Source organism: Musca autumnalis, unplaced genomic scaffold (genome assembly GCF_047663935.1).
Source record: "Musca autumnalis isolate F117 unplaced genomic scaffold, ASM4766393v1 scaffold_2, whole genome shotgun sequence".
In the NCBI taxonomy this organism is placed as follows: Eukaryota; Metazoa; Arthropoda; class Insecta; order Diptera; family Muscidae; genus Musca; species Musca autumnalis.
The window spans coordinates 15,836,400-15,862,933 of NW_027411755.1; the positions used below are offsets into that span (position 1 = coordinate 15,836,400).

At 40.2% G+C, this 26,534-nt stretch overlaps 1 protein-coding gene across 1 annotated transcript; it reads left to right on the top strand.

The window, feature by feature from the left end:
- The first annotated feature begins 233 nt into the window (after nucleotides 1-233).
- Nucleotides 234-26,534, top strand: PRL-1 (protein-tyrosine phosphatase 4A family member PRL-1). Its single transcript, XM_073967215.1, has 4 exons — nucleotides 234-366; nucleotides 11,165-11,331; nucleotides 26,109-26,240; nucleotides 26,313-26,534. Exons 1-4 carry the CDS (start codon nucleotides 250-252, stop codon nucleotides 26,422-26,424), a joined length of 528 nt encoding a protein of 175 aa, XP_073823316.1. The 5' UTR covers nucleotides 234-249; the 3' UTR covers nucleotides 26,425-26,534.

Below are 26,534 nucleotides of genomic sequence, written 5' to 3' on the forward strand. Positions count from 1 at the left end.
TTCTACTATACGAATTATATACTTACTTACTTACCTATCTATAGGAGAAAACGAGAGACAGCAATTTATAAAAATCATAACAAGTCCAATTTTTTCCGTGTATTTGTATAGAATTCTATTGAAGTAAAACCAACAACAACAACAGCAAATAAGTTTGTAAAAGTTTACATATTTTATTATTACAAAAAAAAACATTTTTATTTGTTTATTATTATTGTATAAGTAAAAACAAATTGTATTTTGATATTAATGAGCAACATGCGTCAAAAGGATTTACGCCCCGCACCAGCTCTTATTGAGTTTAAGGGAATGAAGTTCCTAATCACTGATCGGCCATCAGATGTTACCATACATCATTATATTATGGTAAGTGTAAAAACGTTAATTTTTATACCCTCCACCATAGTATGGAGGGTATATTAAGTTTGTCATTCTGTTTGTAACACATCGAACTAATCATTTGCGACCCTATAAAGTATATATATTCTTGATCAGGATAAAATTCTAAGACGATCTAGCCATGTCCGTCTGTCTGTCCGTCTGTTGTAATCACTCTAGCGTCCGAAATAATTGAGATAGAGTGCTAAAATTTTGCACCCGAGGGTCTTTTTTCCATAGGCAGGTCAAGTTCGAAGATGGGCTATATCGGTCCACTCTTTGGTATAGCCCCCATATAACGGTACCTCCGGATTTGAGGTATTTTGACGTTCTTCGCCACATTTGCAGACCGAATTAGCTATAATTTGGCACTTAGGGTTCCTAGTGATCAACAAACTTATATCCCAAAGGATATGGGCATAGGTCCATGTTTTGGTATAGTCCCCATATAACGGTACCTCCCGATTTTCGGTATTTAGAGAATTTTAGCCACAATTTTTAACCGAACTATCTGCAATTTGACATTTGAGGTTCTCAGTGGTCATGAAACATCTCCACGAAACAACGTCAACATAGGTCCATGTTTTGGTATAGCCCCCATATAACGGTACCTCCGGATTTGAGGTATTTTGAAAATTTTAGCTACAATTTTTAACCGAACTAGCTGTAATTTGACATTTGAGGTTCTCAGTGGTCATGAAATATCTCCACCAAGCATCGTCAACATAGGTCCATGTTTTGGTATAGCCGCCATATAACGGTACCTCCCGATTTTCGGTATTTTGAGAATTTTAGCCACAATTTCTAACCGAACTATCTGCAATTTGACATTTGAGGTTCTCAGTGGTCATGAAACATCTCCACCAAACATTGTCAACATAGGTCCATGTTTTGGTATAGCCCCCATATAACTGTACCTTCCGATTTTCGGTATTTTGAGCATTTTAGTTACAATTTTTAACCGAACTAGCTGTAATTTGCCATTTGAGGTTCTCAGTGGTCATGAAACATCCTCACCCAACATCGTCAACATAGGTCCATGTTTTGGTATAGCCGCCATATAACGGTACCTCCCGATTTTCGGTATTTTGAGAATTTTAGCCACAATTTCTAACCGAAATATCTGCAATTTGACATTTGAGGTTCTCAGTGGTCATGAAACATCTCCACCAAACATTGTCAACATAGGTCCATGTTTTGGTATAGCCTCCATATAACTGTACCTTCCGATTTTCGGTATTTTGAGCATTTTAGTTACAATTTTTAACCGAACTAGCTGTAATTTGCCATTTGAGGTTCTCAGTGGTCATGAAACATCCTCACCCAACATCGTCAACATAGGTCCATGTTTTGGTATATCCCCCTATATAACTGTACCTCCCGATTTTCGGGAATTTTCAGTGGTCACGAAATTTCTTCACTAAAATTCGTCAACATGGGTCCATTGTTGAGGGTCTACATTGTTTTGATGAAACTACCCTTAATTTGACTCTTGAAGTTCCCTGCAGCTATAAAACTTTTCCGCCAAAAAATTTAAAGATAGGTTGACTCTTTGATATAGCCCCGTAGGTGGTACCTTTCACCTAGCTGAACACATTTTTTTAGATTAGATATGGTGGAGGGTATAAAAAGTTCGGCCCGGCCGAACTTAACGACTTTTTACTTGTTAATTATCAAAATTAGAATTAATCACAAATCGAAAGAACAAATCATTCACTTGGCCTGGCCTTTCAACCTCTGACAAGTTGCCACCAAAGATGCACAAGTTTTGCTCATTTTAGAATTTCCATTCTAACTTTAGTAATAAAATTTCACTTATGGCTAATGAAGGCCCCCACGCAGCCAGGGGGTCTGCCCAGGGCTAATTTCCACCACCTCACGTACAAAATTGTTATAGAGTCCAAACAAAGAAAGCTACCTCTAGAATACACATCATATCTATGATAGATTTTCAACCTACATATATTGGACAAAAAAATTAACACTTATCTTAGCCAAGACTCGAACCATTTAACTACCTGAAGAGATAAGTCTATACGACTCTATACAAGCGATTAAATTTTGACAGAGTCTGACTTTGAAAATTGTTCAAAAAAATTCTCATCTATGGGCCAGAGTCTGGGATTCAATATTTCTTTAAAAGATCTAAGTCTATGGACCAGAATCTGGCCTCCAAAATTGTTGGCCTTAACAATTTCTTTAAAAAAATCCATTTCTATGGCCAGACTAAGGCCTTCAAATTTTCTTTAGAAATTACGTCTATGGACCAGACTATGGCTTTCATTTTTATACCCTCAGCATTTATGCTAACGAGGGTATATACACTTTCATACGGGCAAAACGTGCCTCATCGAAATAATGGTTTTAGACCCCAAGTCACCAAGTGGGTGACGTAGGGGATGGAAGATACCAAGCAACGGTCCTGACCGGTTTTAACATGGCAAAGCCCAGTATTTATCTTGGTCCCGCTTTCATCCCAAGTGGACACTGACCTCCCCGTGATGTCACCTGGGGAACTGCCTTTAACACCCGTTAAAGGTAGTGAGCTAACATGTGCCGCGCGTTCACCCATAAGAACGTTAAAAACTTGGGTTAGTAACCCTCCCCTAGAAAAAACAGCCTACGAAAGAAAAGAAAAACAAACCCCTCTAAAGTTGACGAACCCCACAAACGTTTTAAGGACCATGATCTGCGAATCTGCACCTGGAATGTTCGCACTCTTTATAGAGAAGGTGCAGTCTTCGCATTGGCAGACGTACTTGAAAGGTACAAGGCCGATATTACTGCCATACAGGAAATACGATGGATTGGGAAAGGCGTCACAACAACACCTTAAGGTGACGCACTGTATTATAGCTGCCATGACGTAAAACATGAGTTTGTTTGCGGATTCGTAGCTAGTCGGAGACTAAAACATCTTGTATCCAGCTTCACCCCAGTGAATGAAAGACTTGCTGCAATTCGAAGAAAAGCAAAATTCTTCAACATTAGCTTTATTTGCGCTCATGCTCCCACTGAAGAAAAAGACGAACAGACCAAAGATATATTTTACGAGCGCTTAGAAGAAACATATGACCGTTGCCCTGCTCATGACATTAAAATTATACTAGGCGATTTTAATGCCAAAATTGGAAAGGAGAATATCTTTGGCCCAACAGTCTGGAAATTCAGTCTCCACAGTGAAACATCTGAAAATGGTATGAGGCTGATAGTCTTTGCAGCTGCAAAAAACATGGTGGTTAGCAGTACCAGATCTAATCATCTCGATATTCATAAGGGCACCTGGCTGTCTCTAGATCAGAAAACAAGAAATCAAATTGATCATGTTGTGATACATGGAAGACATTCATCGAGCGTGTTGGATGTACGATCGTTCCGAGGCGCAAACATTGATTCGGACCACTACCTTGTTGCAGCAAAGATACGCACCCGCTTCAACGCAGCAAAGTACGAACAGACCCAACACGAAAGTTAGACATCGGTAAGCTGCAATCACAACAGATAGCCACAGCATATTCCACTCAACTAGCCCAATTGCTTAATCAAAGCACTCCTCATCCCGATAACATATCAGCGCAATGGCAAAGCATTGCCCACTCCATGCAAACAGCCGCAAAATCCATACTTGGATACCAGAGACCTCCACCAAGCAATCCATGGTATGTTCAGGAGTGTCGTGCTGCCACCGAAGAGAAAAATGCAGCATATAGGGCTACTTTACAATCCGTAGCAACGCGTAGCGCACGAGAGAGATACAGGGAGAAAAGGAGAGAGAGGAGAAACGTCTTTTCCGCAGGAAAAAGAGAGAGACGGAAAAGCGGGAGTGTGAAAAAATCGAAATGTACAGGAGCCAGAATGAAGTCCGAAAATTCTAACATCAAACAGATGGCTTTGGTACAGGCACATCCTCCTGTAGAGACCAGCAAGGTAATTTGGTAACTGATACAGATAGTGTACTCAGGATATGGAAAGAACATTTTTCAAATCTGTTGGTATCCAATAGCAGCGAAGACGACGAAGATACCACAGTGCCAATCCCAGAAGATGGTATTGAATGTACACCGCCCTGCCAAGATGATGTAAGGACAGCAATAAATCGGCTGAAGAATAATAAGGCAGCAGGGGCCGATGGCTTACCAGCCGAGCTGTTCAAAACCGGAGGCGACACGCTGATAAGGTGTATTCATCAGCTAGTTAGCACCATCTGGCAGGAAGAACGAGTACCCAACGATTGGAACCTGAGTATCCTGTGCCCCGTCCACAAGAAGGTGTCATGGATATTGTGCGAACGACTAAAGCTATGGTCAACGAGATAATTGGACCATACCAATGCGGCTTTAGACCTGGCAAGTCCACCATTGACCAGATATTTACCCTGCGGCAAATCCTGGAGAAGACCCAAGAGATGCAGATCGACACCTACCACCTTTTTGTCGATTATAAAGCAGCCTTCGACAGCCCGCTGCGTTCAAAGGTATTCCAAGCCATGTCTGAATTTGGTATCCCCGCAAAGCTCATCCGGCTTTGTAAAATGACTTTGACTGACACGAGGTCCTCAGTTAAAATAGGAAAGAACATCTCCGAAGAGTTTGGCACCAAAAGAGGTTTCAGACAAGGAGACAGCCTTTCGTGTGATCTCTTCAACATCCTGCTGGAAAAGATTATACGAGAGGCAAACGTCAAAAGAAGTGGCACAATCTACACCAATAGTCGTTACTTGCTTATGCTGATGATATAGACATCATGGGCCGATCAGTAAAAGAAGTAACTGATACCTTTATAAAGGACGAAGGAGAATCTTCTAAAGTGGGTCTGACGGTAAACGGTGAGAAGACCAAGTTGATGGTGTCGAAGCGCAATGCGTCCATTGAGCTCGGACCGAATGTGGAAGTTGGTTCCTATAATATTGAGGTAGTAAAAGACTTTGTCTACCTCGGCACCTCCGTAAACACAACAAACGACATCAGTTGTGAAATAAAAAGAAGAATTGTATTGGCTAACAGATGCTACTTTGGTTTAAGTAAGCAGTTTAAAAACAAAGCCACATCTCGTCAAACAAAAATAACGCTCTACAAAATACAGATACTACCCGTGCTGATGTATGGCTCCGAAGCCTGGGTACTTGCGCAAGCAGACATGTCAGTGCTTGGTGTGTTTGAGAGAAAAATTCTTCGAAAGATCTACGGACCAATTTGCGTTGACGATGAATATCGACGTCGCATGAACCACGAAATGTATCTGCTATACAACGACATCAATATTGTTAAACGTATCGAGATGCAGCGATTGAGTTGGCTAGGCCATATCATAAGAATGAGCGATGATGAACCCGCTAAAAAGGCGTATAAATACGGACCGCTTGGCGGTGCACGCAGAATTGGCAGGCCAAGGAATAGATGGCGCAAACAAGTGGATGATGAGATGAAAAGGCGCGGTATTCCAGAGTGCGAAGCAACAAATAGAGAGGAATGGAGATCTTGTCTTAGTTCGGCCTATGGAAAAAAATGTTCTGTAATGGGCCAGCTAAGTAAGTAAGTAAGACCCCAAGTATGTTTGGACGAAATGTGTTTCAGACAATTTGGAGTCGATTGAGCAATGTCCGTCCGTCTGTCTGTCTGGCTGGCTGGAGCGCACGGTAACTCTCAAACGGATGAGCCGATTCGGTTCAAATTTTGGCTTTCGTAATATTTTGCTCAAACTTAGTTCAATTTCGAAAATGGGCTTTATCGGTCCACCCCTTCTGGTACCTCCCACACAAAAGTTCGAAAATGTTCTGAAAATTTGTGCGCACGATAACTCTTGAAGGGAGTAACAGATTTGGTCCATTTTTTGCAAATCCTAAAATGTATACCAGACTTAGATAAGGTTTCAATATGGACTCAATCGGTCCACTCCTTCGGGTACCTCCCACACAAAATTTCGGTAAAGTTCAGTTTAGGTCCAGCTCTCGAATAGCTTTGGTTTTTGTTTTAGCAACTTGTGTTTACTGCCCCCCATACGACGGTACAAGTTTCATTAGGGGCAAGTCCATACTTCCTGAGAAAATAGCATGAAAGTTGCAAAAACCCCTATGACACCGTGTGAGGTGGTTGGAGCGCAAGATAACTCTTGAACGGATCTGCCGATTGGGTCCAAAATTTGGTCTTAGTAATATTTTGTCAAAACATAGTTTAAGTTCGAAGATAAGCCATATCGGTCCACTCCTTCAAGTACCTCCCCCACAAAATTTCAAAAATGTTCGTACGGTAGCTTTTGAAGGGAGTGGCCGAATTGGTCCATACTTTACACATCCTAATATATCTACCAGATATAAATCAGGTTCAAATATGGACTATATTTGTCCACTTCACCCAGTACCTCCCAAACAAAATTTCGGATAAGTTCACTTTAAGACCTGCTATCGAATCACTATGGTTTTTGTTGAAGCAAATGGCATTCGCTGCCTCAATTACGAAGGTAAAAGTTTTTTCAGGGGCAAATCCACACTTCTTGAGCAAACAGCCCGAAGGGTGTAAAAACCCCCTATGGCACCATATGTAGTGGCTGGAGATCCACTTCCATAATGGTCAATGTCGATGCATTCCTTTAAGTATCTCCTCCCAAAACTTTTGCTCTTTAATCCTAATCAACATTTTTGTCGGTTTTATACGCCGAAAATTTTTGAAACCCCCTATATACATACGTTTTTTGGGAAAAAATTGTTTCAATATACACAGGCTGAGGGTATATCTCTGTCGGCCAAACCGACTGATACTTTTTTTTACTTGTTTTTTAAATCCACGTCTACAGTCTAGACTCGGGCCTTCAAAATTTCTTTAAAAATTCACTATGAGGTTTTATACGAAGGATAAATTTTCAATATTGTAGTTGAATTAAGTTGGGGCTGTGCTCAAATCAATTGCCTGTTAAGAAAAGACAGAAGGGTCTACTTCTAGTATAGACCAAGATCCAAGGGCTTTCTTCTAGCAAAGAACTCCTTTCACGTCGTCAGAAACACTCCCTGTTGGTCCTCTATAAAGACTTCCTTTTGGTCGTCCATAAAATACAACTTCCAAACCATCTATAAAGACTCCTTTTAGGTCGTCTATAAAGACCCCCTTATAAAGTGTCCTATTTGGTTGCCCACAAAAACTTCATTCTGATCGTCTAGATACTCCTTCCTGGTCGTCTGTAAAGATCCCTTTAGGTCGTCTATAAGAAGTTTCTTCAGGTCGTCTATAAAGACTCTTTATATGGTCTCCCTCTTTCAAGTCGTCCATAAACCCGCAGGTCGTATATAAAATCTGCATTCCGCTTCTTCATAGAAGATTTTCTTCTGGTCATCTATAAAGACTCCCTTCTGGACGCCTATAAAGACTCCCTTCTGGTCGTCTATAAAGACTCCCTTCTGGTCGCCTATAAAGACTCCCTTCTGGTCTTGTAGAAAAACTTCTGGACGTCTATAAAGATGTCCTTCTTATCGTCTACAAATGCCCCCTCCTTTCGTCTAGAAATATTTTCTTCGGGTCGTGTATAAGGACTCCCCTCCTGGTGGTCTATAGAAATTCCTTTCTGGTCATCTATAGAAACTAACTATTGGACGTCTGTCTATAAAGACTCCCATTATTTTCTCTAGAAACACTCCAATCCGATCGTCTATGAATACTCTCGCATGGTCGCCTATAAAGTTTTCCTTCTTCTGGGCAATAAAATTATCCTTATTTCGCCATTAAATCTTTCTTTTAATCGTCTATAAATATTCTTCTAGTCGCCTACAGAAGTTCTTCTCTGGCCGTAATTAAAGACTCTCTTTTGGTCGTATGTAAAGCCTTTTTTGACGTCGTCAAAAAACTCCCCCCTTCTAGTCGTTTACAAAGACTCCTTCAGGTTATCTATAAACACTTTCTTCTAGTTGTCCACACAAATTTGCTTCTGCTCTCCTACAAATACTCGCTCACTTTCGCTCTTAAAGTGTCCCTTCTGGCCGTCTATAAAGACTATTATCTGATTTCTTTCCGATCGTTTATAAGGAATCCCTTCTTGCCGTCTACAAAAGTCACCCATTCACTGATTTTCAGTTTGGAATCAACTTTATTAATGATTGGGACCCTTGCTAAGACATTCGCGTTAAGTGCCACCTATATTTTACAAAGGCTGTTGCATTGGGTTTAAGTCTTTGATTAATGTATATCACATCATAGCTGCGCCACCTGTGGCATAAAATAGTTTAGCAAAGACACTCACCTAAAGACTCTAAGGTGGTCGAAAATACTATTTAACTTCAATTCGTTTATTGAATCCTCATTGGTATCACCTTCATCCCATTCCGAATTGTCTTTAATAAACGTTCGACCTTCTTTCGGCTCCAAAGGATAGCAAAAATTCTCTGTTGGTCGGTCGTATTTTTCGTTTAAAATGACTTTCTTCTTATAGTACACTTGTATGTCACACAATCCAGCTCGATAGACCAAATCTTAATAAGAAAAGAAGCAAACGTGTTATCTTGGTTGAGAGCCTATTTGTTTTAATCCATCCGGCTCGAAGAATCAAATATTCGAGTGCTTGTAAAGAACTGAATTAAAACAAAAATACCGAAGACCTACCTTAGATAATTTTATTTAATATAACACAGCCCAGAAATTATGCTATTCTTAGTGGCTAAAAGTACTTTCTATTGGTAGTTATAAATATAGCCAGCCTTGAAGAATTTATCTTGATAAAGAGAGAAATGCCCTTCTGGTCTCTGTATGGCTTCCTCTTCTTTATAATACCTGCAGTTGACTTTTTAAATAGACTTAGTTTAGGTTTATGATCTTTGAAGACGTCTAAATGCTTAAATGTGTTAAATCCGTTCCTAAAATATCGTAAGAATTGATCAGTGTCATATAATTGTTGCAATGAAATGTCCCGTTTTATTACTTTTTATGTCATATGGGCAAATCCCAGAAACAGTCTACCAGCCAAACATTTTTTTATTTTATCCAAATTAATTTATTTTTTCACAGAAGATTAGACTGGATATCTAATTTTAGAAATATGTTAAAAACTTTTTTTTCTATCATTATTAACACAAAAATTATTACAAAATTCTACCCTACCTCAGGTTTTTTAATTTTATGCAAAAATTGTACATTTTTTACATGTTTATATTATTACTTTAGTTTTAACATAAGTGGTAAACTCAAAAGCTATATTTTTATTCACTCAATTCTCTTAGATTTTGACAGAAAATATTATCTTTTACTATTTTGGAAAAAGTGAAATTAGGTATGAAAAGACAGATCCAAGTGGTGTAGCGTTCGTCACGAAAAATTATGTTTTTTTTATACTGTGGGCAGAAATTTCTTTTTTTTTTAAATTCATCTATAAATTTAAATTAAATTAATATCCTGCTTTTAAGGAAATAGAAAAAAAATTTACAATAATAAAAAATAAAAAAATTACAGTGCATTAATTTCTGTAGCGTTCGTCACGATTTGAGTTCTCCCAAAAAATAAAAAAAAAAATTTTGCCTTTTAATTCTGTTTTCACTTTCTCTTGTATTCTATTTTTGTTTTATTCTGTTTTCGTAGCGATTTGAGTTCAGTTAATTGTTAAGAAATTAAAAAAATGAAATGATATTTCAAAGTTATATTTATTTTCTGATGGATGTGCAAGTCGATTTAAAAACAAATTCATTTTAAGTAGTATACACTTTTTCAAAGAAAAATTTGAGTGGAATTTTTTGCAACTGCTCACGGAAAGGGTGCAGTAGACGGAATCGGAGCTGTAGTAAAGAAAAAAAATTGGAAAATGGTAAAAGCTCCGAATATTGTTCTTAATAACGCCCATGATTTTTTTTAAATTGACAAAAATGAATACAAATGGTATTTTCATTTTATATATAAGCAGAAGTTATATACAGAAATCAGCTGGAATTCTTTCGGAGAGATGGGCTAACGTTAAGAGCATTCCCGGAATTAAAAGCAAACATTATTTTTCGTCATATAACAAAAATGTGCTCAAAATCGCACTAACGTCAGATTCATTAAAACATAAAATTAATTTATAGACATATACGCATTAATAAACTTATTTATGAACATAAAATATGACTTAAATAACGTTATTTACAAGAAATATACATTGTTTCGTTAAAATAAATACACTGGTTTTTATCTACTATATACTGGAAAAAATGTAGCGTGCATCACGTAGCGTGCGTCACATTAGGTTCGCTGATTTTGGAAAAAAAATACAAAATTGTTTGCCTATAAATTAATTTTTTTAGAATTCTCTTATATTCGTCTTTCTTTTAAAATTTTCATTTTGTGTGCTTTACTATGCAAAATTTGCTAAAAATTATGAAAACATAGCACAAGGTCGGAAGCTACTTCCACTTTTTGTGGCGTGCGTCACAATAACTTATAATCAATTTTTTCCGCTAATTATACTTGTTAAAAAAAATTGTTTTATGGCATTTGAAAGTGCTCTCAAATTCTATTAAATACCATGTATAGATTCAATGCATCTATCTGGAAAGTTCAAAAAATGTTAATATTTTTGCCCGAAAACGCGTACAAATGTAGCGTTCGTCACGCAGGATTTACCCATATTGCAAATAATGGCACTTGGCGCCACCTATAGGGTAAATTCTTTTAGCAAAGACACTCACCCCTTCCAAATACTGACATATTTGTAGATGGCACAACATGTGTATTCCGACTTTCATCACATACTCGTATACATACATACATAATCCAAACAAACCTTTACCACTTTTTTTTCTTATAACATTCTAATCATACAATTTTCTCTTGTTTTCCAGGAATTAAAGAAAAACAATGTGAATACTGTGGTTCGCGTATGCGAGCCCAGTTATAACACTGAAGAATTGGAAGCACAAGGCATCACCGTTAAAGATTTAGCATTCGAAGATGGTACTTTCCCGCCGCAGAATGTTGTTGACGAATGGTTTGAGATTTTAAAACAAAAGTAAGTATTAAAAATGTTTCGTTTTTTTTTTCTTTTTTTCAATTTCCTTTCCTATAAATTGTGTGCAAAATATTGGCTTTATTTTCCAAAAACAACTGCTTGTAATTTTTTCTTCTCCCTTTTGTTGTTATTTATGTTTATTTAAACAAATTTTCAAAGTCATGAATGGGGGGTCTTTGTCTATGCCAATGTTCCACTCCGTTCTTCTTTGTATTATTATTTTTAAAAAATTATTTCCATCAAATTGTGTTCTTGTAAATAGTTTTTTTTGTATTTATATTTTTGTAAATAACCCCTGAAACTGCAAATTGTGCGGACATCAATTACTTTAGTCCCGGGCCACACTAGAATAATTTCACTGAAATTTTAACATGAAATTTTGAGTCTCTCGATTGAGTTCCATAGTAGAGTAAAATCATGAAATTGCTGTAATGGGGAATTCGGCCTAAGAACACCTAATTTCATGAACTTTTTTAATGAAATTTACTCTAGTGTGGACCGGGACTTATCACGACTAAATGGGGGTAACTTTATTACTATATTTATTAATATGGCTTATGTTATCATAAACAATAATATAGGCACTAACATTTATTTTTTATGCTCTGAAATTTGGAGTCTTGAGATTTCTACTCCATTTGTAAATTAGAAACGTCTAATCTTGGCGAGCGCTTGTAAGGCACTACGTTCGAAGGACCAAATGAAAATAAAAAAGACGAGAATGTCTCGAAGGCACTCCGTTCGAAGGACCAAATGAAAATAAAAAAGACGATAATGTCCCGAAGGACCAAATGTTAATAAAAAATACTGGAACGTTTAATCTTGATTGAGTGCTTACAGTACTCTCAACCCGGATCGGAAGGCCAAATGTAAAGTAGAAAAGATGGGAATGTCTATGGTTCTAATGCATTCGATTAATACAAATAGTGTGGAAAACCTTTTCTTTGAGATGTTTTTGTGACATTCGTTCCGCCTTAAAGACCAAATGTAAATAAAAAAGTACCCTATTCGACTGCTTGGTAGAATTTAAGGGTCTTTCTAAAAACTGTTGGGTCTTCCTTTTGTAAAGATGAAGACCCTTGGGTTTTCCTACAGCATAGATGAAGTGCCAAGCTTCATTTTCTAATCCAGATAAAGACCCAAGGGTCTTCCGCTTTTCCATATGTAGACCGAACAGCCTTTTTCTAGTTCAGATGAACATCCAATGACCTTCTCTCTCTTCTTAGTCTAGATGAGAACGCAGTATCTTTTATTCCAAATGAAGACCGAAGGGTCTTCTTCTAGACCAGATGAAGACCAAAGGGCCTTCTTCTAGTTCAGACGAATACCGAATGGTCTCCTTCTAGTTCAGACGAATACCGAAGGGTCTTTTTCTAGTTCAGACGAATACCGAAGGGTCTTTTTCTAGTTCAGACGAAGATGGATGTGTCTTCCAGTCCAGCTGAAGAGGCAAGGTTCTTCTTCTACTCCATATGAAGGCCCAAGGGGTCTCTTGTCTTAATGAAGAACCAAGTGAAGACTCAAGGGTATTCTTCTAGTTCAAATGAAGACACAGGTCCTTATTTTAGTGCCAGCGAAGACCAAAGAGTCTTCTTCTAGTCCAGATGAAGGTCTGAGGTTCTTCTTTTAGTCCAGATGAAGACCAAGGGATTCTCTTCTATTAAATGGAAGACCGAATAGTCTTATTCCAGATGAAAACCAAAGATTCTACTTTTAGTCCAGATGAAGACCGAAGGGTCTTCTTCTAGCCTAGATGAAGACCAAATGGTAGTCTTCTTGTCCGGATGAATACCGAAGGGTCTTCTAGTCCAGATAAATACTCTGCTCCATAAAAATATTCTAGTCCATATGAAGACGTAGCGGTCTTCTTCTAAAGAGATGAAGACCTTAGGGTATTTTTCTAGTTCAAAGATGAAGACCGAATTGGTTTCTTCTAATCCAGATGAGGACCTTAGGGTCTTCTTCTATTTCAGATGAACACCAAAAGATCTTTTTCTAGTCCAGATGAAGACCCAAGGGTCTTCTTCTAGTCCAGATGAAGACCCAAGGCTTTTTTTCTAGTCCATGATATTTTTCTAGTCCAGATGAACACCGAAAGGTCCTTATCTAGTCCAGATGCAGACCCTTGGGTCTGCTTCTAGTCCAGATGAAGACCCAAGGATCTTCTCCTAGTATAGATGAAGACACAAGGGTCTTCTTCTCGTATGGATGACGACCCAAGGGTATATTTCTGGTATGGATGAAGACCCAAGGGTCTTCTTCTGGTATAGATGAAGATCCAAGGGTCTTCTTCTGGTATAGATGAAGATCCAAGGGTCTTCTTCTGGTATAGATGAAGATCCAAGTGTCTTCTGGTATAGATGAAAATCCAAGGTTCTTCTTCTAGTATAGATTAAGACCCCAAACGTCTTTTCTAGTATAGATGAAGACCCAAGGGTCTTCTTCTAGTCCAGATGAAGACCCAAGGGTATTTTTCTAGTATAGATGAAAACCCGAGGGTCTTCTTCTAGTCCAGATGAAGACCTAAGGGTCTTCCTCTAGTCCAGATAAAGACCCAAGGGTCTTCTTCTGGTTGACATGAAGACCCAAATGTATTCTTCTAGTCCAGATGAAGACCCAAGGGTATTCTTCTACTCCAGATGAAGACACAGGGGTATTCTTCTAGTCCAGATAAAGACCGAAGGGTCATTTTCTAGTCCAGATGAAGACCCAAGGGCCTTCTTCTAATATAGGTGAAGACCCAATTGTCTTCTTCTGGTATAGATGAAGAACCAAGGGTCTTCTTCTGGTATAGGTATATAGGGGTCTTCTTCTAGTATAGACGAAGACTCAAGGGGTCTTCTTCTAGTATAGATGAAGGCCCAAGGGGTCTTCTTCTAGTATAGATGAAGGCCCAAGGGGTCTTCTTCTAGTATGGATGAAGACCCAAGGGGTCTTCTAGTATGGATGAAGACCCAAGGGTATAGATGAAGACCCAAGGGGTCCACGGGAATACCCCTGAGTCTTCATCTGGAAAGAAAAATACCCTTGGGTCTTCATCTATACTAGAAGAAGACCCCTTGGGTCTTCATCTATACTAGAAGAAGACCCCTTGGGTCTTCATCTATACTAGAAGAAGACCCCTTGGGTCTTCATCTATACTAGAAGAAGACCCCTTGGGTCTTCATCTATACTAGAAGAAGACCCCTTGGGTCTTCATCTATACTAGAAGAAGACCCCTTGGGTCTTCATCTATACTAGAAGAAGACCCCTTGGGTCTTCATCTATACTAGAAGAAGACCCCTTGGGTCTTCATCTATACTAGAAGAAGACCCCTTGGGTCTTCATCTATACTAGAAGAAGACCCCTTGGGTCTTCATCTATACTAGTAGAAGACCCCTTGGGTATTCATCTATACTAGAAGAAGACCCCTTGGGTATTCATCTATACTAGTAGAAGACCCCTTGGGTATTCATCTATACTAGAAGAAGACCCCTTGGGTATTCATCTATACTAGAAGAAGACCCCTTGGGTATTCATCTATACTAGAAGAAGACCCCTTGGGTCTTCATCTATACTAGAAGAAGACCCCTTGGGTCTTCATCTATACTAGAAGAAGACCCCTTGGGTCTTCATCTATACTAGAAGAAGACCCCTTGGGTCTTCATCTATACTAGAAGAAGACCCCTTGGGTCTTCATCTATACTAGAAGAAGACCCCTTGGGTCTTCATCTATACTAGAAGAAGACCCCTTGGGTCTTCATCTATACTAGAAGAAGACCCCTTGGGTCTTCATCTATACTAGAAGAAGACCCCTTGGGTCTTCATCTGTACTAGAAGAAGACCCCATGGGTCTTCATCTGTACTAGAAGAAGACCCCTTGGGTCTTCATCTGTACTAGAAGAAGACCCCATGGGTCTTCATCTGTACTAGAAGAAGACCCCTTGCATTAGAAGAACACCCCTTGGGTCTTCATCTATACTAGAAGAACACCCCTTGGGTCTTCATCTATACTAGAAGAACACCCCTTGGGTCTTCATCTATACTAGAAGAACACCCCTTGGGTCTTCATCTATACTAGAAGAACACCCCTTGGGTCTTCATCTATACTAGAAGAAGACCCCTTGGGTCTTCATCTATACTAGAAGAAGACCCCTTGGGTCTTCATCTATACTAGAAGAAGACCCCTTGGGTCTTCATCTACACCAAAAGAAGACTCTAAAGTCTTCATCTATACTAGAAGAAGACTCCTTGGGTCTTCATCTATACTAGAAGAAGACCCCTTGGGTCTTCATCTATACTAGAAGAAGACCCCTTGGGTCTTCATCTATACTAGAAGAAGACCCCTTGGGTCTTCATCTATACTAGAAGAAGACCCCTTGGGTCTTCATCTATACTAGAAGAAGACCCCTTGGGTCTTCATCTATACTAGAAGAAGACCCCTTGGGTCTTCATCTATACTAGAAGAAGACCCCTTGGGTCTTCATCTATACTAGAAGAAGACCCTCGGTCCTTCATCTATACTAGAAGAAGACCCTCGGTCCTTCATCTATACTAGAAGAAGGCCCTTGGGCCTCGGGTCTTCATCTGTACTAGAAGAAGACCCCTTGGGTCTTCATCTGTACTACAAGAAGACCCCTTGGGTCTTCATCTGTACTAGAAGAAGACCCCTTGGGTCTTCATCTATACTAGAAGAAGACCCCTTGGGTCTTCATCTATACTAGAAGAAGACCCCTTGGGTATTCATCTATACTAGAAGAAGACCCCTTGGGTCTTCATCTATACTAGAAGAAGACCCCTTGGGTCTTCATCTATACTAGAAGAAGACCCCTTGGGTCTTCATCTATACTAGAAGAAGACCCTCGGTCCTTCATCTATACTAGAAGAAGACCCTCGGTCCTTCATCTATACTAGAAGAAGGCCCTTGGGCCTCGGGTCTTCATCTGTACTAGAAGAAGACCCCTTGGGTCTTCATCTGTACTAGAAGAAGACCCTCGGTCCTTCATCTATACTAGAAGAAGGCCCTTGGGCCTCGGGTCTTCATCTGTACTAGAAGAAGACCCCTTGGGTCTTCATCTGTACTAGAAGAAGACCCCTTGGGTCTTCATCTGTACTAGAAGAAGACCCCTTGGGTCTTCATCTATACTAGAAGAAGACCCCTTGGGTCTTCATCTATACTAGAAGAAGACCCCTTGGGTATTCATCTATACTAGAAGAAGACCCCTTGGGTCTTCATCTATACTAGAAGAAGACCCCTTGGGTATTCATCTATACTAGAAGAAGACCCCTTGGGTATTCATCTATACTAGAAGAAGACCCCTTGGGTCTTCATCTATACTAGAAGAAGACCCCTTGGGTATTCATCTATACTAGAAGAAGACCCCTTGGGTATTCATCTATACTAGAAGAAGACCCCTTGGGTATTCATCTATACTAGAAGAAGACCCCTTGGGTATTCATCTATACTAGAAGAAGACCCCTTGGGTATTCATCTATACTAGAAGAAGACCCCTTGGGTATTCATCTATACTAGAAGAAGACCCCTTGGGTATTCATCTATACTAGAAGAAGACCCCTTGGGTATTCATCTATACTAGAAGAAGACCCCTTGGGTATTCATCTATACTAGAAGAAGACCCCTTGGGTCTTCATCTATACTAGAAGAAGACCCCTTGGGTCTTCGTCTATACTAGAAGAAGACCCCTTGGGTCTTCATCTATACTAGAAGAAGACCCCTGGGTCTTCATCTATACTAGAAGAAGACCCTTGGGTCCTAATCTGTACTAGAAGAAGACCCTTGGGTCTTCATCTGTACTAGAAGAAGACCCTTGGGGGTTCATCTGTACTAGAAGAAGACCCTTGGGTCTTCATCTGCACTAGAAGAAGACCCTTGGGGGTTCATCTGTACTAGAAGAAGACTCTTGGGTCTTCATCTGTACTAGAAGAAGACCCTTGGGTCTTCATCTGTACTAGAAGAAGACCCTTGGGTCTTCATCTGTACTAGAAGAAGACCCCATGGGTCTTCATCTATACTAGAAGAAGACCCCTTGGGTCTTCATCTGTACTAGAAGAAGACCCCATGGGTCTTCATCTGTACTAGAAGAAGACCCCATGGGTCTTCATCTATACTAGAAGAAGACCCCTTGGGTCTTCATCTGTACTAGAAGAAGACCCCATGGTTCTCCATCTATACTAGAAGACGACCCTTGGGTCTTCATCTATACTAGAAGACGACCCTTGGGTCTTCATCTGTACTAGAAGAAGACCGCTTGGGTCTTCATCTGTACTAGAAGAAGACCGCTTGGGTCTTCATCTGTACTAGAAGAAGACCGCTTGGGTCTTCATCTGTACTAGAAGAAGACCGCTTGGGTCTTCATCTGTACTAGAAGAAGACCGCTTGGGTCTTCATCTGTACTAGAAGAAGACCGCTTGGGTCTTCATCTGTACTAGAAGAAGACCGCTTGGGTCTTCATCTGTACTAGAAGAAGACCGCTTGGGTCTTCATCTGTACTAGAAGAAGACCGCTTGGGTCTTCATCTGTACTAGAAGAAGACCGCTTGGGTCTTCATCTGTACTAGAAGAAGACCGCTTGGGTCTTCATCTGTACTAGAAGAAGACCGCTAGGGTCTTCATCTATACTAGAAGAAGACCGCTTGGGTCTTCATCTATACTAGAAGAAGACCGCTTGGGTCTTCATCTATACTAGAAGAAGACCCTTGGGTCTTCATCTATACTAGAAGAAGACCCCTTGGGTCTTCATCTATACTAGAAGAAGACCCCTTGGGTCTTCATCTATACTAGAAGAAGACCCCTTGGGTCTTCATCTATACTAGAAGAAGACCCCTTGGGTCTTCATCTATACTAGAAGAAGACCCCTTGCATTAGAAGAACACCCCTTGGGTCTTCATCTATACTAGAAGAACACCCCTTGGGTCTTCATCTATACTAGAAGAACACCCCTTGGGTCTTCATCTATACTAGAAGAAGACCCCTTGGGTCTTCATCTATACTAGAAGAAGACCCCTTGGGTCTTCATCTACACCAAAAGAAGACTCTAAAGTCTTCATCTATACTAGAAGAAGACTCCTTGGGTCTTCATCTATACTAGAAGAAGACCCCTTGGGTCTTCATCTATACTAGAAGAAGACCCCTTGGGTCTTCATCTATACTAGAAGAAGACCCCTTGGGTCTTCATCTATACTAGAAGAAGACCCCTTGGGTCTTCATCTATACTAGAAGAAGACCCCTTGGGTCTTCATCTATACTAGAAGAAGACCCCTTGGGTCTTCATCTATACTAGAAGAAGACCCCTTGGGTCTTCATCTATACTAGAAGAAGACCCCTGGGGTCTTCATCTATACTAGAAGAAGACCCCTTGGGTCTTCATCTATACTAGAAGAAGACCCTCGGTCCTTCATCTATACTAGAAGAAGACCCTCGGTCCTTCATCTGTACTAGAAGAAGACCCCTTGGGTCTTCATCTGTACTAGAAGAAGACCCCTTGGGTCTTCATCTGTACTAGAAGAAGACCCTCGGTCCTTCATCTATACTAGAAGAAGGCCCTTGGGCCTCGGGTCTTCATCTGTACTAGAAGAAGACCCCTTGGGTCTTCATCTATACTAGAAGAAGACCCCTTGGGTCTTCATCTATACTAGAAGAAGACCCCTTGGGTCTTCATCTATACTAGAAGAAGACCCCTTGGGTCTTCATCTATACTAGAAGAAGACCCCTTGACGCAGGGGTATTCAAATAAAGATAAAGACCCAAGGGTCTTCTTCTGGTATAGATGAAGATCCAAGGGTCTTCTGGTATAGATAAAGGACTGATATGACAACTCCCAATGTAGATTCTATAAAAAACAAATCATATTTAACCTCCAATTACCTATCAAATATGTCATCAGTGATCGACACTCCTCTCTTTACGTTTAATAAATCTTGACATATTTTACAGTTAGTTATTTGAAATGATAATTGAGTAAAATCACCAAATTGCTATAAAAATCCCTTTATATATTTTTCTAAAAAAATATCTGCTGTTACTAAGTGCCGGAAACAATCTCTAGAGGCGATTTTATTCTGTTTTATTAACAAAAAACATACTTGTATTTCTTTCTGTTTTACGTGCCCTTATCTGTATCGTCACCATCGCAAGTACTACTAAAACCCAAACCCTACACCTTTAGAGTCTAAAGTTTAGACCTTGTTATGTTGGTATTTAGATAACGTCGTCGTTGTCTCAACCACCGGACATATCTATCTCCCGGATACAATCACTTTAAGTCTTACGAAAATAATTTTTTATTAAACTTTTTTTTTATTTTTTGATAAGATAGAAATATTTGAAGAGTTAGATTAGCATTTTAAAGGCTTTGCTGTGAAGTGTAAATGACGCACATTAAGAAATATTTTAAAATGTGAACTGAATATTGCTTGAATTTATACAGGTGACTCTTAGCGATTGAGGTCTTTATTAAATGGTGATCAGAATCAAAATTTGATAAAATTTATAGGGCGCTCTTGATACCAAGATTTTCTTCTGTTGACATTGCGCTTCGAGATTCGGTATCGAAATTGTAATTTATGTTAAAATAGGTCCCCACTTTTTATTTTTTCTTCTCACGCTTTATGATGCGCTGGTAAAAACTCCATAATTTCGAAATTCGTAACTGCAAGTTTTGGAATTTTTTGCACTGTTCAAAATGTTTTCCTTGCTGTTCCGCTTTTCCAAAGGGTCATAGAATTTTTTTTATCAAAAATTGTTGTTAGAAGGAAACCTCTTTTCATATTGTCCTGCTTCTAACCCCTTCTCTAACAACTCTTTTAATTTTTCCATGATCGATTATTTATTTATTTTTTTTGTTCTAACCACCCGTTTTTATTTAATTTGCTTAATTTGTTAATACACCAACACAAAAATTTACTAAACAAATAACCATTTGCAACTCCTTTTTTCGTCCTGTATCTTTTTTATTTTTCTTGGTCTCGGCTGTTTGTTGTTGTTCGTTTGTTCCAATTTCAATTGAATTTTTTCTTTTTTTACCTTAACACCCAATTCTTCTTCTATTTTTTTTTCTCTTATTCTTCTTCTTTTGTAGTTTTAGTAAGAAATCCTCTTCCTCTCGTGCATCCTTTATGAGAAACAAACGTTTCTCGCTACGGCATTCGTTCCGATTCCATAAATCCGCAGTTACCAATAACAACACCACTACTACTACAACAACAAATGACACCAACAACACCACCACTACCAAGAATTCCTTCTCTTGCTCTTCTTCTTCTAATCAAACATCATTGACAACAACACCAAGTCCAACATCAACAACAACCTACAACACAATTAACAATATGCAATATCAAAATTTAAATACCCTAAACGCGGATGATAATCGAAATACAGCTAAGAATTGTAGGAGGTAAGGTTTATCGTTTTGCGTTTTCTTCGTTTGCGTTGTAGACCTCTTTCTGTTGGTTCCATTTTTGTTTTTTTAATAAATTTTTCCTTTTGTCGTTGTTGTGGATTTTTTTTTAATTTGTTCTTAAATGTCTATCTCTAAGCGAAAAACAAACAATTCTAACAAACATGCAAACCATTGTGACAATTCTTTTTGTTTGAAATTAAATCTTTAAATATTTATGTATGTTTAAAAACATTTGTACTCCACGATTTAAAAACACTTTCGAAAAATCGATATGTATGTTTGTTGTTTATTTTCATATTGGGATTGTAGTCAACAGAGCCTCTTAGCAGCCCTTCCAATTTTCTAATTGGTTATTTGTGCTGCTACAACTCTTCCCCACAAGTTTTAATGTGTCCTCCTTACCCTTATATTTCAATCTTAGTTTCCTCCATTCATTTCTCCGTAGACCTTCAGCAGCTTAGAAACGCTGCGAATTATGGCATCTGTTCTAAACTCACATAAAGTTCCAAAATCCTCGTGAAAGGTGTCTTTAGAATCACCCTTTCCTCGAGAAATACGGTTTAGAAGCATCCTTTCCTCGAAAAAGAGGGTTTAGAAGCATCCTTTCCTCGGGAAACGGTCTTAGAAGCACCCTTTCCTCTGGGAAGCGTCTTTAGAATCACCATTTTCTCTGGAAAGGGTCTATATAAGCACCCTTTCCTCTGTAAATGGTCTTTAGAAGCACCCTTTCAACAGGCAATTGTCGGTAGAGGCACCGTTTTCACTGGAAAGTGTCGGTAGAGGCACCTATTCCACTTGAAAGGGTCTGTAGAAGCACCCCCTCTTAGGAAAGGGGCCTATAGAAGCACCCTTTTCGCAGGAAAAAGGGGTCTTTAGAAGCACCATTTCCCCTGGAAAGGGTCTTCAGAAGCACCACAGGAAAGGGGTCTATAGAAGAACCATATCCTCGAAAAATGGTATACAGAAGCACCTTTCCTCAGGAAATGTCTTTAGAATCACCCTTTCTCTCTTTAGAAGCAGTCTTTCACAGGAAAAAGGGTCTTTAGAAGCACCATTTCATCGGAAAAGGGTCATTAGAAGCCCCCTTTCGATTGGAATGGGTCTTTAGAACCACCATTTCATCGGAAAAGGGTCATTAGAAGCCCCCTTTCGATTGGAATGGGTCTTTAGAACCACCATTTCATCGGAAAAGGGTCATTAGAAGCCCCCTTTCGACTGGAGAGGGTCTTTAGAAGCACCCTTCCGACTAGAGAGGGTCTTTAGAAGCACCCTTCCGACTGGAAAGTGTCTTTAGAAGCATCCTTTCGACTGGAAAGGGTCTTTAGAAGCATCTTTCGACTGGAGAGGGTCCTTAGAAACACCCTTTCGACTGGAAACGGTCTTTAGAAGCACCCTTTCTTCGGGAAAAAGTCTTTAGAAGCATCCTTTCGACTGGAAAGAGTCTTTAGAAACATCCTTTCGACTGTAAAGGGTCTTTAGAAGCACCCTTTCTCCGAGAAAGTGTCTTTAGAAGCACCCTTTCCCCGAGAAAGTGTCTTTAGAAGCACCCTTTCCTCGGGAAAAGTTCTTTAGAAGCACCCTTTCCTCGGGAAAAGGTCTTTAGAAGCACTCTTTCCTCGGGAAAAGGTCTTTAGAAGCACCCTTTCCCCGAGAAAGTGTCTTTAGAAGCACCATTTCCTCGGGAAAGGGTCTTTAGAAGCACCCTTTCCACAGGAAATTGTCGGTAGAGGCACCTATTCCACTTGTAAGGGTCTTTAGAAGCACCATTTCATCGGAAAAGGGTCATTAGAAGCCCAATTTCGACTGGAGAGGGTCTTTAGAAGCACCCTACTGACTGGAGAGGGTCTTTAGAAGCACCCTTCCGACTGGAAAGTGTCTTTATAAGCATCCTTTCGACTAGAATGGGTCTTTAGAAGCACCCTTCCGACTGGAAAGTGTCTTTAGAAGCATCCTTTCGACTAGAAAGGGTCTTTAGAAGCACCCTTTGCTCGGGAAAAGGTGTTTAGGTCCTGTCCCTTTCCCGAGGAAAGGGTTCTTCGTTTCTAGAAGCACCCTTTCGACTGGAAAGGGTCTTTAGAAGCACTCTTTCGACTGGAAAGAATCTTTAGAAGCACCCTTTCCTCGGGAAAGGGACTTTAGAAGCACCTTTTCCACTGGAAGGGGTCTTTATAAGCACCATTTTCTCGGCAAAGGGTCTTTAGAAGCACCCTTTCTTCGGCAAAGGGTCTTTAGAAGCTCTCTTTCCTCTGGAAAGGGTCTTCAGAAGTACCCTTTCCTCTGGAAAGTGTCTTTAGAAGCACCCTTTCTTCGGCAAAGGGTCTTTAGAAGCACCCTTTCTTCGGCAAAGGGTCTTTAGAAGCGCCCTTTTGAGTGGAAAGAATCTTTAGAAGCACCCTTTCCTCGGGAAAGGGTCTTTAGAAGTACACTTTCCTCGGGAAAGGGTCTTTAGGAGCACCCTTTCCCCGAGAAAGAGTCTTTAGAAGCACCCTTTCCTCGGGAAAGGGTCATTAGAAGCATACTTTGCTCGGGAAAAGGTCTTTAGGTCCTGTCCCTATCCCGAGGAAAGGGTGCTTCGTTTCTAGAAGCACTCTTTCGACTGGAAAGAATCTTTAGAAGCACCCTTTCCTCGGGAAAGAATTTTTAGAAGCACCCTTTCCTCGGGAAAGAATCTTTAGAAGCACCCTTTCCTCGGGAAAGAATCTTTAGAAGCACCCTTTCCTCGGGAAAGGGACTTTAGAAGCACCCTTTCCACTGGAAGGGGTCTTTATAAGCACCATTTTCTCGGCAAAGGGTCTTTAGAAGCACGCTTTCTTCGGCAAAGGGTCTTTAGAAGCACCCTTTCTTCGGCAAAGGGTCTTTAGAAGCACCCTTTCCTCGGAAAAAGGGCTCCAACATTTCCTCGGGAAAGGGTCCTTAGAAGCACCCTCCCTCGGGAAAGGTTCCTTAGAAGCACCCACTTCCTCGTTAAAGGGAAAGAGTGACTCGTCTTTAGAAACACCTTTTCCTGCGGGAAGCACCCTTTCCACTGGAAAGGTTCTTTAGAAGAAACCTTCCCTCGCGAAAGATTCCTTAGAAGCACCCACTTCCTCATTAAATGGAAAGGGTTCTTCTTCTTAAGAAACACCCTTTCCACTGCCAAGGGTCTTCAGAAGCACCCTTTCCACTGCCAAGGGCCTTTAGAAGCACCCTTTCCACTGCAAAGGGTCTTTAGAAGTACCGTTTTCACTGGAAAGGGTCTTTGGAAGAACCCTTTCCACTGGAAAGTGTCTTTGGAAGGACACTTTCCACTAGAAAGGGTCTTAGGAAGAACCCTTTCCAGTGGGAAATGTCTTTAGAATCACCCTTTTCATAAGAAAGGTTCTTTCGAAGCACCCTTTTCACTGAAAAGGGTCTTTAGAAGCACCCTTTCCACTGGAAAGGGTCTGTAGAAGCACCCTTTCCTCTGGAAAAGGTCTTTATACAGAAAAGGGTCGTAAGATGTACCTTTTAAACTAGCAAGGATCTTCAGAAGCCCCCTTCGAACTGGAAGGGATCTTTAGATGCACCCTTTTAACTAGAAAGGGCCTTTAGAAGCCCCCTTTGAACTGAAAGGGATCTTTAGATGCACCCTTTAAACTAGAAAGGGTCTTTAGAAGCCCCCTTTGAACTGGAAATGGTAGTTAGACGCACTCTTTCCACTGGAAAGGTTCTTTAGAAGAAACCTTCCCTCGCGAAAGATTCCTTAGAAGCACCCACTTCCTCATTAAATGGAAAGGGTTCTTCTTCTTAAGAAACACCCTTTCCACTGCCAAGGGTCTTCAGAAGCACCCTTTCCACTGCCAAGGGTCTTCAGAAGCACCCTTTCCACTGCCAAGGGTCTTTAGAAGCACCCTTTCCACTGCAAAGGGTCTTTAGAAGTACCGTTTTCACTGGAAAGGGTCTTTGGAAGAACCCTTTCCACTGGAAAGTGTCTTTGGAAGGACACTTTCCACTAGAAAGGGTCTTAGGAAGAACCCTTTCCAGTGGGAAATGTCTTTAGAATCACCCTTTTCATAAGAAAGGTTCTTTCACTGAAAAGGGTTTTTAGAAGCACCCTTCCCTCGGGAAAGGTTCCTTAGAAGCACTCATTTCCTCGTTAAAGGGTGCTTCGTCTTTAGAAACACTCTTTCCTGGGAGAAGCACCTTTTCCACTGGAAAGGGCCTTTAGAATCGCCCTTTACTCGGGAAATGGTATTTAGAAGCACCCTTTCCTCGGAAAAGGGTCTTTAGAAGCACCCTTTCCTCGGGAAAGGGTCTTTAGAAGCACCCTTTCCTCGGAAAAGGGTCTTTAGAAGCACCCTTTCCTCGGAAAAGGGTCTTTAGAAACACCCTTTCCTCGGGAAAAGGTCTTTAGAAGCACGCTTTCCTCGGGAAAAGGTCTTTAGAAGCACCCTTTCCACAGGAAATTGTCGGTAGAGGCACCGTTTTCACTGGAAAGTGTCGGTAGAGGCACCTATTCCACTTGAAATGGTCTTCAGAAGCACCACCTCTTAGGAAAAGGGTCTATAGAAGCACCCTTTTCACACGAAAAAACGGCTCTTTAGAAGCACCATTTCATCGGAAAAGGGTCATTAGAAGCCCCCTTTCGACTGCAGAGGGTCTTTAGAAGCACCCTGCCGACTGGAGAGGGTCTTTAGAAGCACCCTTCCGACTGGAAAGTGTCTTTTGAAGCACCCTTTCCTCGGGAAAGAGTCTTTAGAAGCAACCTTTCTTCGGGAAATGGTCATTACCTCGGGATAGGGTCTTTAGAAGCACCCTTTCCTCGGGAAAGAGTCTTTAGAAGCAACCTTTCTTCGGGAAATGGTCATTACCTCGGGATAGGGTCTTTAGAAGCACCATTTCATCGGGAAAGGGTCATTAGAAGCACCATTTCATCGGGAAAGGGTCATTAGAAGCACCCTTTCGACTGGAAAGGGTCTTTAGAAGCACCCTTTCGACTGGAAAGGGTCTTTAGAAGCCCCTTTCCTCGGGAAAGGGTCTTTAGAAGCACCCTTTCCCCGAGAAAAGGTCTTTAGAAGCACCCCTTCCTCGGAAAAGGGTCCTATTAGAAGAGAGGTCTAATAGAAGACCTCTCTTCTAATAGCATCATTAGGTATTCTCATAAAGCACACTATGTCTTCTCATAGAAATCAAAAAGTCTACTAATATAAGACCATTTGGTCTTCTTATAGAGGACCATTTTTGTGTAATTACTTCCCAGTATCGCTGCTCAACCTTGAAAAATCTTTCCATCAAAAAATTTATTTTCTGTTTCGTGTTTTAATTGTAAACCCGCTGCTCCCTTGAATGTATCATTATTCCAATTTCATACAATTATCTAAAATTCCCCACTTCTTGGGTTTTTCTCTTGCCATTCCAGATATCAACAGAATCCTGAAGCTTGTGTTGCTGTGCACTGTGTCGCTGGTCTCGGCCGTGCACCCGTTTTGGTGGCATTGGCACTCATTGAATTGGGTCTGAAATATGAGGCAGCTGTAGAAATGATAAGGGAGTGAGTACCACAATAACATTTATTTATCTTTATAGGCATAGTAATGTTCCTCTTTTCTCTCCATTTTTACAGCAAGCGACGAGGAGCCATCAATGCCAAACAGTTATCATATTTGGAACGCTACAAGCCCAAGGCAAGGCTAAAGCACAAAAATGGCCATAAAAATTCATGTTGCGTGCAATAGATTTCCAAAATAATAAGAAAATATAAAATGAAAATGAAACAAAATAAAACAAAAAATAATAACCATATATTAAAAACAAGAAAAAAAAATAAATTCCCACCAGTTGAAAA

Excerpts from the sequence above, each read along its gene's own strand:
- PRL-1 (XM_073967215.1), top strand. The coding sequence starts at position 250 with ATGAGCAACATGCGTCAAAAGGATTTACGCCCCGCACCAGCTCTTATT. Across the intron at positions 367-11,164 it reads CCATACATCATTATATTATG|GAATTAAAGAAAAACAATGT; the intron begins GTAAGTGTAAAA and ends CTTGTTTTCCAG. Across the intron at positions 11,332-26,108 it reads TTTGAGATTTTAAAACAAAA|ATATCAACAGAATCCTGAAG; the intron begins GTAAGTATTAAA and ends TTGCCATTCCAG.